Here is a 21,118-nt window from a genome sequence, read left to right as displayed (position 1 = left end):
AGAAACATGAAGAGTAACTTCAGAGTACAGTCAAGGTATAAAAACAGCAACATATAGACCCAATAAAAGAAAGAAAAGAGAAAAAAATGGTAATTGAAACCTGTTAATAGAAATTCTGTGCACGTGTTGCCTATAATTTGTAGGTACTTTACTATGCATTATTCTAATGTATACCTACCTACGAACCTGAAGTGAACACGTGAGAATATAGTACAGGGCTGCTGTACAGTCACTGTGTGTGTGTGTGTGTGTGTGTGTGTGTGTGTGTGTGTGTGTGTGTGTGTGTGTGTGTGTGTGTGTGTGTGTGTGTGTGTGACTCACACACACACACACACACACCGTCGCCAGGAATTTTGGGCCCCATGACAAAAAATCTAATTGGGCCCCCTCTGCGCAGCTGTTGTCACCACATCTCTAGGACCTAACTGTCCCATCAAAAGCTTTACATAACTCTAATTAAAGGCTTGCAACTGTCTTGCTGCTTGTAGTTCAATACTAGTACTAGCACAATATATTGCTGCTGGTGATTTGTACATGCATGCAAGCAGGGGTTAAATTTGAATTTGTTATGTGGGGGGGCTCTCCCTAGGGGGTCCGGGGGAAAAAAATTGAAAAATAAACCGTTAAATGGCACTTTCTGGAGAGTTTTGTGCAAAGAAATGGAGAAATAGAGTCTTACATGATATGTGCAAAACTGCAAGGTTAAGAGTCTATATTTTGCATTGTTGTATCAACAGGTATTAGGGCATTAGGGACAAAATAGACATGCCATTTCAAACATCATTCATTTATTGTCAGAAATATCATGTTTTCAAAAGCATCCCTTTCATCATATTTTTTGTGACATATTTAGACTGCAAGCAGGCACATCCAGACACGAGTAGGCTTATGTGCCGGGGCTGAGCCCCGGAGAGCCCCGGCCCAATTTAACCCCTGCATGCAAGTCTAGTATGTAGTTCACTATTTGATGCAAGATTGCCATATACTAATAAATAACACTAACACTACAGAACATTGACCCAAATTACCTAGTTCTGTATCACCACCACTTGATTACATACATTAGATACGATAGATTTTTTTGTGTTTGTGTGTTTGTGTGTGTGTGTGTGTGTATGTGTGTGTGTGCAAGCTTCTCAAATAACTTGTCCTTCATGATGGGAATAATAAAGTCTGTATCTATAGATGTCATTCCATAATTCAATCTAAATGAACATATCAAACTGGATTATTTTAATATTGTCTGTATCTTACATGCAGGCTCAGGTAAGCTACTCACTGTTTACAACTGTCCAGCATCCAGTACAGACAGTAGGTTGTTTTTTTTTTAATTTTATTTCATAATGATCATTATGTGATAAAATAATTGTTATTAATGTGTTTGAATTTTTGTCATTAACAAATATTTCATTTTATTTTTTTGTAATGGTAAAAAGAGCAAGAGAGACAGAGAAATCCCCACAGACTCCCTGCAATGATGCTAACTGGCATGTCATTGAACACAATGTTGCTCACCTTCTTCACTGGGACAGGGAGGGGCACAGTTAGGGGGAGACTGGGGTGCTGCTGACTCATCTGTTGTTAAGTCTGCTAAAAGGGGCAGGGACAATGATTTAATATGAATATGTTGCTAAACGTTTCCCTGCACTTATTAAATGGTGATTAAATGTAGGCTAACACTAGTCTGTAGCTAGCTAGCTTATTTCACTATGGACATTAAGCCAACAGGTTAATACCACTCACAGACTAGAGGATATCCACCTTTCTTGGTGAAAAACTGGGTTACAGTTTGACACCCTTTCCTTTGTTTTTCCTCTCTTTTCTCTCTTTCCTTTTTTGAAAACCAGATTTTGATATAACGTTATTTGGCAACATTGTGGTCACTGTAGTTCTGGCGCATCTACTGACTGCAACTAAACACCGTCGCTGAGTGCCCTAAGGCAGGACCAAACCATTTCTTGCAGATACATGAAATGGTGGTCGGTCAATATGGAATATGGTTTACTTTTTGGTCAATGGGGATATTTAACTTTTACTGCCAAAAACAAGTAAAACAAAGAGATCATTAATTTTATTATTATATTTGAAATATATATACTTGAATGATGATGGTTTAATAATTTTATATTAGTTTTTACCTATTTTTTGGGGCCCCTGTCAGTCATGGGCCCTTGGAATTGTCCTAACTTTTCGCCCCTATACGGCGCCCCTGTGTGAGTTAACAGCAGGTTCAGATCCAGTGCCCCCCCCCCCCGGCATTCTGCCATTGGTTCTTCCCAGCCGCCCCGCCTCCGACAAAAGAAGCTTGCTGTCGGCCGGCTTCCTTAATAACGCATGAACTACGGCAGCAGCCGCCAAGAGGAGACAGAACGCGAAAGAGACTCAGACTGGTACCGCTGCTGAGCCGGGGACAAGCTGCTGTCGATGCTCCCCATAAGATCTTTAGAAAGAGAAGAGAAGCCGAGGCACAGCACGGGGGCGGACCCTAGAAGGGAGGTTTGCGGAAGAAAGCAAAAAGGATCACTTCATACCGGCAAACAGTGCCTGCTGTACACACACACTGTACACACACCCCTTCACGTTGTGGGATTAATGAGAGTAAAGAGAGACACCGGTGCGTAAAGTTGATGAACTGATCGGCCCGTTTCCACTGTGAACATTATTACTGTATTTTTTTTATTTTTTTTTGGAGGATCGCTCTGTTCCCGAGGTCCCGGATCCAGCGTGGATTTTCAGAACCCATCATAGTGTCTTTGTCTGTGGATGAGCGACGCTTGTCGGATGGTTAAGGTTTCCAGAGGAGCGCTGCTGTGAGACACTGGAAGGGTCCCTGTGAACGTGCCACATGCGTGTGGAAGATATGGATACGCGTTTTTTTATTTATTTAATATTTCTGACATTTTTTTGACTGCGTGGGTGTTTGTTTTGTTAATAAAATATTAAGATTTTTATTTTATTTTTATTTTTTACTATTAAACGACCGCAGAGATTTTAAGACTCATCGTGCGGAATTACAACCATGAACTTTGTTGTCAGTTTGGTACACATCCTTTTGGCAGCGGTTCTTCACCTATCCACTATAAAGGTGAGTGTTTGACTTCATTCATTCGTAATATCAATAATTAGGCCTAGACAGCGACGTTTGTTCTAATTCACATGTATAGGCTATGTATGCGTCTTTAAAGCATACCGGTTCTCTATCAATCATTTTAGATTCCTGCTGTACGTGGCGCAAAGAAAACACTAATCCCATCCCTAGTGAAAAACGTTACACACGTAGGGAAATTGTTGGCTAATTGCTGAAAGTGTATTCTATATATAAATGTATTATTAAATGAAAATGTTACCACCGGTATTTCTATTTTCTGTTTGTAGTCTACATAAAAGCCCTTAGTCTTACTTTGTCCATTTTGTTGAAACACCCATACATGTCCCTTTTTTGCAAAGCCAGACTCCATTTAAAAACCAGTGAGGTTAAGATTTGCTTTAAACGCTACGTGCAAAGAGACGCGCTTGATGAAATACGTAGCTATACCTAGGCCTATTCAGTTAGTGTCTTTCGATTCTGTAAAACAATCATTACATTTCGGCATATGTTTTGTTCACGGAAAAGTACTTAGTTGAATAGAAATACAGCTTAAATTGGGTTTGCTTATGGTAGGCTGCGACTCACCAAACTGGGTGTAATAGTCATAAAAGTTGTGATTTATGATTAAACGAGTGTTGCTTCCTGGATTACCTCTATGCCGAATGAAATAGTAAACGATACGATTCCGAAAATGTTTCTCAGTTAGTAATATGGTCAATATTTCCGGAGAGTGTGCATTAAACTGAGATTTCTGAATAGAGTTCTGCCCAGTGCGCCTCCATGAGAACTGACTGTTAAGTGCGGAGTGTAGTTTGGACTCTGTAGTCAGTCAGCTATTCAGCTGCAGGGTTTATTCCCAGTCAATCTTTTTTTCTCTCACGGTGATCCGGAGTGTGTGTGGAAGCTGAGACCCGGTTTCTCCTGTCCTACCGCCCTGCAGGATGCCCACTTCTTTCCCACACAGGCCGTTCCCGCTTTGGCTTTCTCACGCAATATCTCCGCCTGTTACAGCAGCCACATAAGGTGAACGTAGGTCTGCCCGGGATGCCGATTCGTCACGTTATCTTTTTACAATCAAAACAAAGGCCGGTTCCTGTTACTCCTTTCAGAATAAAACTAAGCCATGGTCAAGCAATTTCATGAATTGGAGTGAAAATTTGAAATGATTTTTACTTTTTGAGTTGTACTTTACTTTTTACAAAGAAAGTCAGTCAGTTGTTGGAATATTGCTAGGACTCTTAGCTTTCAACATCAAATGATTAAACTTATAAAAGCATGGCAGTTTTTTCAAATATAGAATGCCCATTTAAATTTAAATTAATTATCTTTTGGGCAGCATACCTTAGATTTACAGAAGAGGATTAGGGCCACTGGTGAAAAATGTATTTGAGTTCTGACTTAATTCTCAGAATTCTGAGTTTAAAGTCAGAATTCTGACTTTAATCTCAGAATTCTGACTTTATTTTCAGAATTCTGACTTTAAACTCAGAATTCTGACTTTAATCTCAGAATTCTGACTTTAATCTCTGAATTCTGACTTTATTCTCACAATTCTGACTTTAAACTCAGAATTATGACTTTAATCTCAGAATTCAGAAAGTCAGAATTCTGCCTATATTCTGAGTTTAAAGTCAGAATTCTGAGAATAAAGTCAGAAACTCAGAATTCTGAGAATAAACTCAGCATTCTGAACTCAAATAAATTTTTCACCAGTGGCCCTTATCCTCTTCCGTATAGACTAAACTGTTTGAGCAACAGGCTGCAGCGCTTTTATTTTGAAGGTACATCAGCCTTGCTCCTCAACTTCGTGTTTGCAGCTTGAATGACGGGCCTGATGCATCTGAATGCATTTGGTAACAAGCAGAGACATAATGGAGAGTCTATAACAACATTTTTTTGCGTGACATGTTATTCTGATATCAGTCTTTATGATTAGGAAGCTATTGTCATACTGCTGTGGATTTGGCTTCCCCATAAATCATATTGTGATGTAATGAGCTAAAAATAAAAAACCTTTAGGCCTAACATACTGTCATTTAATACGATTTGTACAGTAAAAGTTGACGAGATACATTTTGATTTGTTTTATGGTGATGACATTCTGTACAGAGGCAGTGCTGCATGCAAAGGAGACATATTTAACACCTGGTCTAATGTGCATCTCTTACAGACTGCCAGCATTAACAAGGGAGTGGAGAAGAGTAAAAATGAGGGTAAGTTTTCTTTCTCCATTAGAGCTGTTCTAATTTAAAGACTTCTTCCTTTCTTCAATGTGCAGGCCAGATAACTACAGGGCCACCTAGTGGACATGTGATGAACATTTGTATCTACTCTGCGTCAGACTTGCTTTGTTTCTTTAAATGTTTGACGTGTGTAGGTGGGGGGTATTTGTTCATTAGTGTGAGCTGAGGATTGCTTTCTGTACTGAGCAGACGGGAATCAAAGTTCCCAGCGGTGAAAGGTCGGAATCAGGACTTTGGAGTCGCCATAAAAAGAGGGGCAGATTTCAAAACACGAGTTAATGTAAGATTAAAGGTGTAAATAAGTCAACGCCTCCACAATAATGTGCTTCATTTTCAATCTGTGGTGAAAGAACACAGTCAATACATGAGCAGACAGTCAGCCTTGGTTCAATGCCATACTCATGTTTGTTTGACAGTGACAATGCTGAGGCCAAGGTTAGCCCCTGTTGGTTGGTTGGTTGGTCACGGATGGAGACACAGATTAGTCAACTGCAAACGGCGTCGCTGGACAGGTTGTGTGGTTGGTCCTAGTGTTTGCAGAGGAGCAAAAAGTCTGCCGTCTGCATGCTGCTAACCTTCACACACCTACACTGTCAGAGATCACACCACCTGTCAAAAGCTGTCATATCAACTGTTTCAAGACTGTGACCTGATAACTCCTGGTGGAGAGCTCTGAAGCGTTATTAATATGACTTGTTAAGTCCACCTCGGCCAGAATGGAGATTAATATATTTTTCAACAACAGCAGATCCCACAAAGAGATTGTGTCTTGCAATGCTTTCTGACTTCTCCACCCTGCCTGGGGCTCTCAGCCCCAAGCCCATTCATTCCTACTAAACACAAAACAGCGCACACAACAGGGTGTTCAACGCACCCCTGTTTCAGTTCAAATAAACATGTTGCAATTTTGCTAAACAGTTGAAAGCCCCTTACAAGTTAAATAAATACTAATTTATTAATCCCGCAAGGGGAATTACAATGTTTTCACTCTGTTGTTAGAATACACATTACACACAGGCCTGAAATACACACATGCTCAGTACTGTATGCACTAATGGAAAGATGTCAGAGTGAGGGGGGATGCCATTGCTGGACAGGCACCCCGCTTAAGTTGCTCCAGCCAAGCTGCTCTTGGCAGTGTCCAGGAGGTCCATATGGGGACTTGAACCAGCGACCCTCCGGTTCCCAGCCCAACTCCCTACTGCCACCTTGAAAGTTGATAAGTGGGCCCTAAGTTAAGACTTTTTTTGTTTGTCAAAACACAGTGTCCGTGCCGCTTGTGATTATGTAACATGTCACGCAGTGCAACAGTGTGGCTCGCTGATGTGTATTTAATATAGTTTAGGACAACAATGGAGCTCTATGGCGCAGATGAATGAGATGGATCAGACCGATACACAAACAGAACTCGTTACGATACATTCGTTAGTGTGGGTCTTGTCATTAGACTTGTTGACGATAACAATCCTGTAGAGTATCACCAGAGTAACTATTAAAGGATGATGTTAGACAGAGCAAATGTCTGCAACCTTGCTTCGGCGATAGAACCAGTTGAGTGTAGGGCTGCACGATAGTTTGTTTAATCGTCTACGTCGCGATGTGTGACGTAAACTTCAATACAATGCTGTCATGTGAGTCAACCGGTGTATTTAGCGACCTAATTTCCCTCTCCAAAATCACTTCAGAAGAGTAGTCACAGCGCTTCCTTCCTATGGTGTTTGTAAAGCATTAAAGTTCAACAAAGAATGGTTCACATAAGAAAAGTTCCTTTTTCATTTTTATTTTCTACGTAGATGCACTCCCCTACAAAATCACCCCAGTAGTCAAGAATGATTTATTATTTCCAAATAGAGCTATTCATATGGAGTTTTTTCTCATATCGTAATACATATCGCAGGAAAAATATATATTGCAATGTCAGTTTTTTCCAATATCGTGCAGCCCTAGTTGAGTGTGTTGGCATGAGGCCGCAGTCTGCTGACAGTCTCATGAACCAAATCCACCCAGCAGGTGCTAGTGTTTTAGCTGTTCGTGTCTGCTGGCCCCGGTCACTGCAGCCAAAACTGCAGAGTCATTCATCATAGATCTGGAGTGATACATGGTGCTGCAAAGATGAATCGATATCAACTATTAAATCAATCTGCAACTATTTTGATAATCGATTTGCACAGCGTTTGAGGGAAAAAGTTAAAAGTCTCTGATTTTATTTTTGTTGCATTTTAGGCCTTTATTTGATTGGACAGCTTAGACATGAAAGGGAAGAGAGAGAGAGAGGGGGAATGACATGCAGCAAAGGGCCGCGGGTCAGAATTCAACCTGCAGCTGCTGTGGCGAGGACTGAGCCTCTGTACATGGGGCGCACGCTCTACCAGCTGAGATACCCAGGCACCCCAGTCAATATGCTTTTAATATTTATATTCATTTTTCTATATCTGATGTCTCACCAGAGCGCTTCCACTGTAACATGAGAGTATTTTATTCTACAGTCTGTAAAGGCAATTTGCCTTATCATGCCTCAGTTAAAGTTATGTAACCATGTCCAGTGGATGGTATGGTTGAAATACTGCGTAAAACACTTTTCAAATGAAATTATCAGGGATCCATCTGTGTATTATTTGTAGCATTTAAAAAACAAAAAGTAATCATAAAGCTAACAGAGTCAGTCTGCAGCATTAATCCAGAAGCAGAGCTTGCACAGGGGTGGGCTTCCTGGGGTCACATGTCAGAGGTGAACTGGCGCCACAGTGCCTGAGGTCGTGACTGCTCTGGCAAACCAGGGGTCGGGAGTTAGCTCGGGGTCGCTGGGAACGTAGTCCTATGGACTGTGGGACGGATTATTCTGGGCTGCACAGGGAATGGAAATACAGAGAGGGCTGGCAGGTCACTCAGTTAGTTTTATCAAGTCTTGAGTTTGGTATCAAAACCGTTATCAACTCTCTGCTCTTGATCTCCAAATATTACTTGCTGCTATACGTAGAATACAGTATATTTGATCTCAGTCAAGGTTGCATCTTTCTGTGTAGCTGCTTTAATGTAATTATTATATACATTATATACACTAAAATAAATTTAAAAAAAGTCAGTTTTTGCTCGTATTAAGTTTTTTTTTTAAATCTTTTGTCACATGGTCATTACGTCCTTGTTATCTACTAATAAATGTGTGTGATTATTGTATTTTCTAACCCTATCCCTACCAGTTTGACATATTGTCAGTACAAGGTTGTCACTGGCACAAAAATGTTATTGTTGCTGCTCAGGCCACAGATCTGTGGCACTGTTTGCTTGTTGAGTTTGTCTTGTGTATTGGGCATCACTTAGGAAATAAATGGCTGAGGTATTTTTACTGGCAACAGATAAACAAGTGCTCTATTCTTCAGGACAGGAAATGGGGTTGGATAAGTATCCATTATTACGTAAAGCTTTTCTATTCACTTTTCACACTGGCTATATAAGGAAGATGACGATAATGATGATGATGATGAAAAGATGATCAATCCTCTTGTCTTTTTTTTCAGTTATCCCTCTCACAGAAGTCATCACCAAGAGTATGTGTCAGCCCAGGGAGGTGCTGGTGGACATCTTCCATGAGTATCCGGAGGACACAGAACATACCTACGTTCCTTCCTGCGTGGTCCTCAACCGCTGTGGAGGCTGCTGCAGTGACGAAGCAATGGAGTGTGTACCCACGGAAACCAGCAACGTCACGTTGCAGGTGAGTTAACGATTATTTTGTATTGTTGATTATTTTCTCGATTAATCGAATAGTTGTTTGGTCTATAAAATGTCAGAAAATGGTGCCTGGTTGACACCAGACCCTTCTCAGTTGTAACTGAGAGTGGGTCTGGGGAAGGTTCATTCAAAGCCCATTTCCAAAGGGGCGTCACCAACGGACGACGCTCAAATGCCTTTGGGGCGCAATTGGATAGTCCTTCAACCAATCAGACCAACCGATCCGGGTGACGTAGCAGCGACAGCGGCACCAACGGGTTGCTGTGCTTCGGTGGCCGTCATTTTGAACGTAAACAAAAAGCTGCTTGCTGTCGCTGCGCTATCGTCATCATGTAAAGCCCGCCTCAATGGTTACGATTGGTGCCTCTATTTGGAAAAATTGGAAATGGGCTTGAATGGGCTCTTGGCCAGACTGACTTGCAGAGCAAATCTCAAATTTGCCGGGAGTTCGTCACGGTTTTCCCAGGCTAGTGAAAATCCTCAAATGTCTTTTGTTCCACAACTCAAAAGATATTCAGTCTACTGTCACAGAGTATCGAAACTATACAAATATTCACATTAAAGAAGCTGGAATCAGAAATTGTACTTTTTTTTTTCACAAGAAATGACTCAAAGCGATTCAATTATCAAACTAGTTGGCGATTATTTTATTAGTGGACAACTAATCGATTCATCCTTGCAGCTCTAGTCTTCATCAGCAGATGGACTTTGCTTAGTTGTAATGGAGATAGCTCCGATGTCATCACATGATCAAAGTATGTAGTTGTATGTATCACGTGACTGAATTTCCATATCTGGGTCACATTGTGACAACTGAGCGGTCTATGAAAACTGAGTAAACTCCACCCACCGATGAAGACTAAAATTGAGTGTTCCAGAAAAAAAAAAAAAAAAGGTAGTAAGAAGAGCTTGTGTTAAGATTATTTAGTTAAACCCTTAAATCGGAAATTTCTGAGCACAATCACAGGGTTAGGGTTAGTGGTGCTTTGTAATTCTTGAAACATTATGAAAAAGGCTTGTTAGGCAAAGGTTAGAGACACGGAACATTTACATCCATCAGCATCTCAGGTATGTCGTTTACCCCAACCAGTGTGTTTACAGCCATTAGTGTGTGGTCACAGCCTCTACTGTGCTCAAACCATGCCGGCTGTTTGACGTGGATGTTGGCTGGAGAAGAATAGAGACGTAGAGTAATAAAGACCGCTCACGTCTTCGAGCCGTTGGGTTACAGAACAGTAATGGCTGTGGTGCTTAGACTGCATGTTACGGAAAGTCACGTTTTAATCTAAACCTTGCCTTATGTCCTCTGTTTCTCTTCAAGGTAATGCGGTTTCGACCAATGGTTACGCAACATATGATTCACTTAAGTTTCACAGAGCATCAAAAGTGTGATTGCAGGTAAGAAACTGCAGACCTCACACAGTGACAGTGATGCGATAAAAGCCACAAAAAAAACACTAAATCATCTTGCTTTTTTTAATTTCAGACTAAAGCCAGATGTTCAAGCAAAGAAAGAATAGTAAGTACGTGTTCTGTTTTTTTTTTTTCCTGTTTTCTCATCTGTTCAGAAGGTTTCAGATTTCTCTCATGTTCTCTGTATTCATTTGTTGAGATGCACACACCTTCCCCTTTCTCTGACTTTCTTGCGCTATGTGTTAATGAAGAGTGGTAAGATGTAATAGTATGGATCCTTCCAGTAGTGATAGCATTATTGTCAATATGGGGTGCGTAATTGATTAGTATTTTGACCTTAATATGCTTTGTCTAAACACAACATTGGATACAACTTTGCCCTTAATGGTCTAAAGTGGCAACATTTTAAATTTAAATAAACTACTTTATCAAAGAATAAAAAATAAAAAAACATTACAAAATGGCAGTGGTTCGCACAGTCGCCTCACAGCAAGAGACATGTTCTCCCCAGTCTCTGGCCTCCACCCAGTCTAAAAAGATTAGGTTAATTGTTGACTCTAAATTGCCAATAGGTGTGAATGGCAGCATGGTTGTCTCTCGGTGTCAGCCCAGTGATTGACTGACAATCTGCCGGGGGTGTACCCTGGTTCTCCCCCAAATGTCAGCTGGTATCTGCTCCAGCCGCCGCGACCCTGTAGACGATAAGCAGTTACAGATAATGGCTGAATTGATGGATGGATTGCAAATTTGAACAGACATTCAATTCCAGATTTTTAGCTATGGAACCAGAAAAAAAATATATTAAGTTGCAATACCCACTACTAGCTTTTTGAACTTTGGTTTAAATACACAGATTTCTATATTTAAGTATGTGGTCCTTTCAATTTAGTTAAACAGAAAATGAGCAAGCTCAGGGATGTCACAATTTAGGAAGTCATAGCATATGATCAAACTCAAGTTTACAAGTGTACCATCATGTTTCCTGTAGAAGTTAAAAGTTTAGAGTAGGGCCTTCAGACCCGGTCTTCCACCTATCATACGGACTCTCACACTTTGAGCGTGCTCTTTTTATGGCCGCGAGTTTAGTACTTTAGGGTGCAGCTATAATACCGTGAGTGATTGAGGCGTAGCCAGCCAGCTTCAGACCACCCGCTGCTGTCTGCACTCTGACTCCAGTTGCACAAACCTGACCCTCTGCCCTGGGCTACTTCTCCAGTCTAATCATAGCAGCAGGTGTCATGCTGTTAACCTATTTTTAGGGGTTGTTACGGCCTCCCATTTAAAGAAACAAATCAAGGCTCAAAAGGGATTGGAGGATGCAACACATAAAAAAGGATGCCAGACACAAGGTTAACAATTAACCGACAAGCTTTATTAAATAATGCAAAAATATTGTTCCCAAAACAAGCAATTCACATAGCTATTAAACATAGCTATTCCCAAAAGTAGCAAACAAAAAAGGGACCGGAGACCCCAGCCAAAGAGAATACAAGATGGGAAGATGCTGGACCAACCTAGACATGGGCAGTCGCTCCCCACGTCTCCCCCTAAATTACCTAAAAAGAGTAAACTAATCCTAGAACAAACAAAACAGACGAATAACGGAACTACCGGTAATCTCCAGCCCAAACTAACACAATAAACTAAAATAACAAAATTCCAGCACCTAATTGTGCACGGAGGTTGGGAAACAGAAACCTGCTTGTGGAGAAAATAGGTGAGGCAGAAACTCAAATAAACTTAATAGTGTGCTGCTGCTGTGCTCTCCATGTGCCTCTGTCCCTTCACTCTCTGCCTTCTTATCACCTCCCCCACTCTACCTGAGCACTGATTACGCTCAGGTGTGCAAAAGGCAGAGGGAGGAGGGCGGAACGAGGGACAGAGAGAGAGAGAGAAGAGAGAGAGAGACAGAGAGAGAGACAGAGGGAGAAAACAAGACACAAACACACACACACACCAGAGGCACATGTAACAGGGGTGTAAATAAAGGGGGAGTTCGGAGACGAACGGAAGTGTCGTCATTGATCGAGGGACCTCACTCCCTGTCACAGTTGTCATAGAGCTGTGTGTGTTGAGGCATGCATGTGGTTTGTGCGTCTTAAGGCTTTTCAGTGGTAGGTCAGGTTGTTTAATTGGATAAGAGGAGTGCGTGTGTGCCAAACTGCGCTTCGGCAGCTTGAAACCTGATGGATTGGTGGAGGATAGATGGGATCGTGTTAGCTAAGTCAAACCCATTTGTCATGGGACTGAGCTGAGCTCCGTCCAGCCTTGTAGAATGTCTGCCTGTCACTGTGCACGTAGGCAGCTATTTTACCCTGTGGCAGGGTGAGGTGAAGGTGCTATAAAGAGGATGTGCTCATTCATACAGTCGGTTACAGGAACAGAAACCCTGACACACCTAGCCCAGTCCTATCCCATGGATCAATATCCTCCCCTGCTCATGAGGAGACCAGCTTAGAGCAGCTGTTCTGTTGGTTCATTACCTCCTGTTTGGCTTTTGAATGAACCCTCCATGACAGTCCCTGCATCTGCTTAAGTGTCTCTTCATTTTCTCCTGCCTCCTTCTCTATTTGTTCAGAGCCTGAAGTTGGCCACCAGCTACCACTGTGTGGCAGGTGGATTTTCTAACTAACTTAAGAATACACATTTAAGTACTGTCAAGTTATGAACAAAATCAATATAATGAATGGATTTTGTGCACAGGTTCCATTTTTGTTTTTACCTGTGTACTTTTTTATTCATCTGCAACAAAATTCCACTTCCATGGCATTTGTCATGTTATCTCTATGGGAAATGGTTATCTTTAAGGCTGTCTGCTGGCCTGTAGTGTGCTGCACTGATAAGCACTCACTACTTCTACTTGCTGTTGGGGGCTTTTATCTGTTGCCGTGTTTCCTTTTGTTTCAGATGATAAATAGCCAGCTAGAGTACAGTATTACAGTAAGGAAGTACAGATACGTGTGTGTGTGTGTGTGTGTGTGTGTGTGTGTGTGTGTGTGTGTGTGTGTGTGTGTGTGTGTGTGTGTGTGTGTGTGTGTGTGTGGCATAAGATCATTGTAGCCTTGAGAGGTTCACAGATAAGTTCTGCTTTGGGTTGCTTTCCTCCTGTTTTCATACAGGAGGTCTAGAAGGTGATACAGAATTGATCCTTCTGCTTGGGTGTGTGTTTTGCATAGTGAAATCAGTTCTTTGAGACAAAGCATAGTTCCGTTTTACTTCAGTTAGTAACTACCCTCGTATATCTAGTTCTGTCCTTGTTGTGTCTCTGGTGTGGCCTTCCATCTCGTCAGCAGAGCACTGTAACAGATACTGCAACAAATATAGTGTCTACCTTAACATCAAACTTAGACATTCATTTTCCATCTCCTTGCGCCTCCTGTGGGTGAACACACTGCCTCAGTTAAATTGCTCTACCTGCCCTTTAGGGATTTATTATAAAGTGTTAGGAGGAGTTGGTTCAGTTGGCTTTGGCTCCAATTGCTTGACTTAAGGTTCTGCGCTGATGATGGATATTTGACGAATTCTGGAATCATCTTCTGACTTTATCAAGAATGTTCTTTGCTCCTGCCAAACAAAAACTTCAATACAAATTTCAATATTGTATCCAGAGCATCGATTTGCAAGCATGACAATGCAAACTGAGATTGGCCCCAAGTCATTAATTTCTTCGAACATAAAATCCCTTAAATTGTTACAGCACATTAAATTACATTTTTACTTCCTTATTGTGATGTCATTTATGTTCTTGTTGAAATAGAATGTTGGGGAAGAACATTTCATATCAATGGTGGAAGGGCAGGATTAAAAATAAAAAGATTTTATTAAATAAAAATGAAGTTCCAGTGCCAGCTTTATTGGCCTGATTTGTTTTTACACCTGGACAATGTCACCATGGAAGAGTCATTGATTTCCAAAAGAAAGTGTTTCCTTGTTCTTCGAATATAAAGTAAATGGGCATGGTGGCATTATACTTATATATACATATACATAATAGTGCAAAGCTTCTCTAACTGGGTAGATTCACTTTGTGATTTACTTAAAACATATGCTTCAATTATGCAGGGCACGAGGATGCCAGAGTTGGTGGATTAGTTTAATACCCAAAACATTAAATCTGAGCCACAAATCCTCTCTTGTGTGTAAACAAATGCCTTTACAAAGCGATCTTAGTGAGGGGTGGTTTGGGGTGTGAGGAGGAAGGGGGAGGATAGGGATGTTGCATGAGTGTCTGTGTCTGTCCTTTCTGCCGAATTTGCTCTATAGCTTAGATCTCTCTCTCTCTCTGTCTCTCCCTTTTTGCTTCCCTTGCAGCCACTGTGCGCCTTGCTCAGAGAGAAGAAAGCGCTTGTTTGTGCAGGACCCTCTCACCTGTAAATGTTCCTGCAAATTCACACAATTAGACTGCAAGTCCAGGCAACTTGAGTTAAACGAAAGAACTTGCAGGTTTGTTTACCATACATACACGATAAACAACGTGCCTTGAATTCCTTTTTTTCCCCTCCCGTCTACCCATCTCCACGCCCACCGCTGTGCTTCAAGCAAGGATTGAATGCATGCTTCTCCCTGCTTTTCCATGTTGTGTTGGTGTTTGTTCATGGGAATGTGGCAGCTTCTCTGTGCTTGCATTGTCTCTTGTAAGATGCAACAGTCACATCCGTTTGAGTGTTGATGATGTTTTAATTTTACCACTGACATGTTTTAATCCGGTCTGATTTAGGGATGCAAATTTAGATTTTTTTCTTATCGAAAGCCGGCCCTCGTTAACCGATCATTAACCCGTTAACCGGGAGGCTCGAGCGAGCAGCTGCAGACTTGAACCGGTCGTGCAGCAACGATGTCGCGTGCACTGTCCCACACGCAGCCCCTTTCCTGGAACGGCCTGCGTCTCCGTGCGACCGGCAAAGATCTGCAGCTGTTCGCAGAGCGCATGTCCAAGTCTGTCTCCACCTGCGTTGTTGTCAGCTGTGTGTCTGATCGGGATACTCCGTATAGAGGACGGCCGATTTAACCCAATGTAGTGCCATGTGTCACGTAGTTCTCCGCTGTAAGCGCCGTCCAGCAGAGAGCCACAAATTTAGGGCTTAAAATGGAACTTGCTAGCTGGTTAGCACCATCAAGTTAACTAGCAGTTAAGAAATAGATTGTATGGACTGTTATTTTTTTTTACCATGCAACACATTGCTTTTTTTGTTTTGATAAACAAAACTGATAGTATTAATCGGTAAAAAATCGTAATCTTGGTTAACGGTTAAATGGTTGATCGTTAACATCCATTACAAGGCAAGGCAAGGCAAGGCAAGGCAAGGCAAGGCAAGGCAGCTTTATTTGTATAGCACATTTCAGCAACAGGGCAATTCAAAGTGCTTTACATAAAACATTAAAGAGCAGTAAGAAAACAATTTAAAACAATTTAAAAACATTAATAAACAAATTAAAAACATTAAAAGACAAGAATACAATTGAAAGTGCAGTATAAGAAATTAAAGTTAATAAAATAGATTATTTAAAGAAAAGCAACATCAAAAAGATAGGTCTTTAGCTTAGATTTACAAAGCCATTATATAAAGGAAACGGTTTTATTAGCCCAGGAGGATTGCCCCAGCCCATGTAAAGCTTTAAAGGGTTGGTTCACCCATGTTGTTTTACTTACCTCTGGTGCTATCTGGCTTTGCAGACAGTTTTTACATATCCAGGTTTTACAATATCCACTTACTGCCCCCCAATACAATGAAGGTGAATGCAATTTAATTTGGGATGTTAAAGAAAGCACTGATAGAAAATAGTTCCAATGAAAGCTGAATATAAATGTCATTTTCCTGGCCAAATGGTTAAGGTTCATATCACATTACCTTAACGCCACCTGCTTCAGCCTAGCCTGGGGCCTTTGTTGCATGTCACACTACTACCTTTTTAGTCCCAGAGTTTTCACGGTCTTCATTTGCGGATAGAGTTAGCTCAGTACTGTTTATTTATACTGAGCCAACTCCATTTGCTGATGAAGACCGTGAGAGAATGCCGAAAGCTCCTGGGGGAAACAATTCAATTAAATTTTATTTATAGTATCAAATCATAACAAGAGTTATCTCAAGACACTTTACAGATAGAGTAGGTCTAGACCACACTCTATAATTTAACCCAACAATTTCCCATGAGCAAGCATTTACAAACACTTAGTCAATGGACCTTGAACTAAGGTCGTTTTTTTTCTGAAACATTTAGCGTAGCCAGATACCACTAGAAGGATCTGAAAATATATTTTTTATATATATATATTTTTTTTTTTTTAAAGCACTAAAATCACCAATTTGGAGATACAAGGTTTTCACATGCCAGTGATTATATATTTATCTTCCTGTGAGGGAGGTGAATGTCAATCTTGCTTTGTTACCAGTTACGTAGAGTAGACAAGGAGTCGGATAAAAACGTCATGCAGGTCTAGCAATGGCAGAGGCTCCACAGCCGTTCTTTTTAACAAAGGTTTACCGGTTATCGTGTTCATGCTGCTTGCACGTCACGTTCACTGGTTTTTACTCATTACTTTTAAACACTCAAATACTAATAAATATGTGTGGAGTTAAACTCATCACCCCAACTGTGTGCAGCAAACAGCTAAATAGAGGACTGCTGCCTCTTGTTAACAAGGTTTCACGACCTCTCCTGACCCAGCCACTTCCATGACCTCTGACCCCTGTGGACCCCCCACATTGCTTTGGCTTTAGAGAGCCACACACTTCTTGGTGAAGTGATGACTGACATGATTCCAATTGGCTGCTCAGTGGTCAAGAGAGAGAGAGTGGAGGGGACCTAAGGGTGGGGGGTCTCTGGAACTGGGGTTAGATGCCTGTTCAACCCCCACCACTCCACCCCACCCCCCAGTTCCAGCTATTACCCCACCACCTGAACCCAAAGCTACCAGAAAACATAAAGACCAAACCTTTAACTGAAAAAGCACATTTTATATACAGCGGAAAAAGTACGAGAAGGTGGAAACTGACCCAGGTCATCTATCCCCCAACCTCCTTCACTATCCACTTCTACTTACTGTTTTGCCCCTGTCTCTAAATAATCCCTTTTTTTTTGCATGGAGCAGTTATGTATAGGACATCATGCACATCATATTCTGTGAGAGAAGGCTGTATAAAACCAATTTGCTGCTTGTCACTTAACCAGACTTTCATCTCGTTTTCCACAGATGTGATAAACCGAGGAGATGAGACCAGCAACACTGTTATGAAGGAATTATTTTCTTGGCACAGCACTTTGAAACCCGAGGATGCATTCCCTGCAAGGACACGAAACGACAACGCAAGACAGGACATTCTTGGCGCAGATCTTGCCACTGTCTGTTTTCTGCCTAAAGATATTAATATATGTACATATACTATAAGTACATCGACAATGTGTATTGCTGCTACATAAAAAAAAACACTATTTAAAGCAAAACGAATGCGCCACTTGCGTGTGAATGGGAAAAGCTTCAGTGGCGTTCTGCTCTTGGGTAGAACTGGTAAAAGAAATCTGTTATTTTTATCTAACACTTCACTGGATGCCGGTCTGCTGTGGATATGAATATCTTAAACATTTCTTTAGTAACAAAAAAAACTGGTGACTATAACTTCAACGAGCGGTGCAGCAGAAGCCAAACTCACCTCCGAACTCTGACAGAAGAGACAAGGAGGAGACGGAAGGGAGGACGAGGAGGCGGAGGTGGAGGAACGCCGGTTGTACTTGAACAGAACGGCAGGTCCAAGAACTGTTTCCCTCTGTGACATGATGTGAAGTTTTTGTCTCCACTGTATGGAGTGACTCCAGCTGGTGTGAGAGCACACCGGAAAAATCTCTCAGAGTTTCCTGAAGTGACTGTGGATGCAGGTTTTGTGGCGTGATGATGGATAATGTGAAGATGACCTTTCCTCATAGAAGGGTTACGTGATGATGGCAAGAACTGAACTAAAGCTTAGCTAATTAAGTTAAGCAAGTACAACAATTTTAGTCAATGTTAAAATTGTGTGGGGTCTAAGGGCAGGACAAGAGTTAGGAGTTTCCATCAGATGTCTTTCTTTTTGTGCACAGAGTTTATTATTTACATTTTAAGGTATTGTGCTCCTTTTATAAAATGGCTGTCTGAAGGGATATTACTATAGGTATATATGGAGACAAGAAGTGACAAGCTGATCACAGATAGGCACCTCACTGTAGAAATCCTCAACCTTCCAGTTTTCTTATTTAATGGCTTTCTGTGTTCCAAAGAAATAGTCAGGCATCCACAACAGAGCAGTTTATCATAAACGATCTGTATATACTTACTAGCTATCCCTTTGTCTAGTACACTACATCTTATTTATAGAATATGTTCAGTATACTGATATTTATATGCCGTGTTAAGGTTATTTGTACTCCTCAACTGTTTGCAGTCTCCTAAGAGATTGAATGGAGAACACGTATGACTGTAGACTCTTTTATTGTGGGGAAAAAGGACTGAAAGACAATGCTTTGACATTCCTGATTTAAACTAAAGCTGTGTTTCTCACCAGCCGGAGGGGGATCATGGTGGGCCTGTTGACCGATAGTAACCCCAGCCACCGACATGTGTGTGAATGAAATGCCAACACAGGTGTTTTTCATTTTGGACTGGGGTGATGGACACGTGGTTTTGCACTTGTGGGCCCAAAGGCACATCATATGGAGGACCGAAGGAGTTTCGTTTCTGCTGCTCAGCTCTGACGTAATTTAGTGAAGACTGTCCGATCAGACTGAGGCCTCTAGTCTGACGGTGGTAAACTGGCACAGTGTTTTCTCTGACTTTAACCAAGGCACTAACATAACCTTCTCATTCCCAAGTATTACACTGTTGTGTGGCTTAGTAGGATACTGCCACTTACCATAAATCAAACATTTCCTTTAATGCTAAACTGTTACCATATGAGAAAAAGACCTTCCTCATTAATGAGCCATAATGGAGAAAAAATAGAAAGTTGCAAGGTATATATTTAATAGTGAATAACAAAGCAACAAGTTTAAGTAAGACAATGAATAAATACTATACTGATGATATACATATATATATAAGATAACATAAGTTGAAGTAAGTAAGGTCACTGGAATACAGTATATTATTTTGAATATACTACAGATTGATGTCCGGGAGCTGTGCTTTGACAGACATTAGTCAGTCAATTATCTGATACAGTTTGTCTGGAGGCGGCTGGATCTCAACAGTACAGAAAAATTGTTTTGTTCTGACATTAATCTCAATTCTATGAATCATGGCAGTGTGATGTAGAATTTGTCTTTTTGTGCTCCTGAGTTAATAACTAGTTCCTAACAGTTAATATGTATGTCACCAACCATAACCAAAACAAACCAGAAAAATGTCATAAAGTAACACTGTATTATGTTATTATTAGCTAAAACCTTTAAATACAGTATATACATGTAACTCAGTCAGAAATCAAATTCTTACATTGACCACTGTTTATTTCAGCATGTGCGCACCCAACAGCCAAAGCTGGCCAACAAAGAACAAACAAGGAGTGCTGACACCGCCCAATGTAAACTGTTTGTCACAGTGAATGTTGACCGTATGAAGACGCATGAAATAATTTATTTTAAGGACAGTTGACTAATTTGTGGGCACAAAATATTCATTCAAAATGTGTGAATTCCTGATTGTACTACCTGCTAGGCTCGGTACAATATGGCCAGGTATGGTCAAAAGACGGGTGAAGACTAAAAGTCAGTAATGCTGACTGTAGACTCAGATTTTAATCCATTTTCAAAAGTATAGGGACACTTTTTTCATGAATCCTAACTATGTATTAGTGCCAGCTGCATCACTGCTGTTCATGTGAACCGACCTTCTGTGCTGCCACCCTCAAACTTTAGGCCTGAGAGTATGTTCACTGAGAACCGGCTGCTAGTTCAGTACCTAGCCTCTCCAGTCCTCTGATGATGACAACATTCTATTTGTATTTAAGACTTTTTCTTGAGTTTGTACAGCCACACATTTTTAGTATATTTTCACATTAATATATTTATTGGTGCTGTAAAATGTTTTACAATATTAATACTCTGTTGTTTTTAGTGTATTAAAACATATTTATTTTGAAAATACATTGTTTTTGTATTATTAAATGTCTAGTCATATGTCAAAAACTAGTTTGAAAACTTATCTTTTTAGTGTGAATTATGGTGTCAGATACAGCGGACTGAGACGTAACAGGAAAGATATGATGTGTCATTGACACTGCTAGATCATTGACATGGCCTCCATGTAGACCAACAGAGTTAGGTTTAAAAGATTTTTGTAAGAATTATTTATTGATATTTGTTTGTTGTATTTAAAAACCTAACTGGTTGGGACTACATCCCATTTCTCATATACATCTCACGTTCTTATCACCAGCATGGATAAAAACTGGAGGAACTGCAAAAGTGGTTTAGGCTGTAATACTGCTAGTTGCCACTGTATGCTTACTGAGATGAAATTGGCAACTGTTTTGAGATCTAGTTCGAAAAGTACCATATATTACTTTTATAAATCAGTATTTCTTTCTAACACAAGTTAGGATATCATTAGTTAACTTTGTCATCTTTAAAGAAATTTCATAAACCATATATAGTTTTACTGACAGTTGTCTCACTG

At 40.7% G+C, this 21,118-nt stretch overlaps 1 protein-coding gene across 5 annotated transcripts; it reads left to right on the top strand.

Annotated features, from left to right (window-relative positions):
* Positions 1-2,319: 2,319 nt before the first annotated feature.
* Positions 2,320-20,586, top strand: vegfaa (vascular endothelial growth factor Aa). Of its 5 annotated transcripts, none has more exons than XM_039806575.1 (7): positions 2,320-3,085; positions 5,259-5,301; positions 8,847-9,043; positions 10,382-10,458; positions 10,547-10,579; positions 14,785-14,916; positions 17,666-20,586. In XM_039806575.1, exons 1-7 carry the CDS (start codon positions 3,020-3,022, stop codon positions 17,685-17,687), a joined length of 570 nt encoding a protein of 189 aa, XP_039662509.1. In that variant the 5' UTR covers positions 2,320-3,019; the 3' UTR covers positions 17,688-20,586. The 5 variants fall into 5 exon arrangements, with proteins under 5 accessions (XP_039662509.1, XP_039662511.1, XP_039662512.1 ...); XM_039806576.1 differs by lacking the exon at positions 2,320-3,085 and adding an exon at positions 3,105-4,111; XM_039806577.1 differs by lacking the exon at positions 14,785-14,916.
* The last annotated feature ends 532 nt before the right edge of the window (positions 20,587-21,118 follow it).

The sequence above is a fragment of the Perca fluviatilis genome, chromosome 7 (genome assembly GCF_010015445.1).
Source record: "Perca fluviatilis chromosome 7, GENO_Pfluv_1.0, whole genome shotgun sequence".
In the NCBI taxonomy this organism is placed as follows: Eukaryota; Metazoa; Chordata; class Actinopteri; order Perciformes; family Percidae; genus Perca; species Perca fluviatilis.
The sequence above is the reverse complement of the archived record's forward strand: the minus strand, read 5'-3'. Positions and strand labels throughout refer to the sequence as shown.

Bases quoted from the DNA above. Each gene is read 5' to 3' on its own strand.
- vegfaa (XM_039806575.1), top strand. From the start codon at position 3,020: ATGAACTTTGTTGTCAGTTTGGTACACATCCTTTTGGCAGCGGTTCTT. The intron at 5,302-8,846 runs GTAAGTTTTCTT...CTTTTTTTTCAG, and splicing joins GGAGAAGAGTAAAAATGAGG to TTATCCCTCTCACAGAAGTC. The intron at 10,459-10,546 runs GTAAGAAACTGC...TTTTAATTTCAG, and splicing joins CATCAAAAGTGTGATTGCAG to ACTAAAGCCAGATGTTCAAG.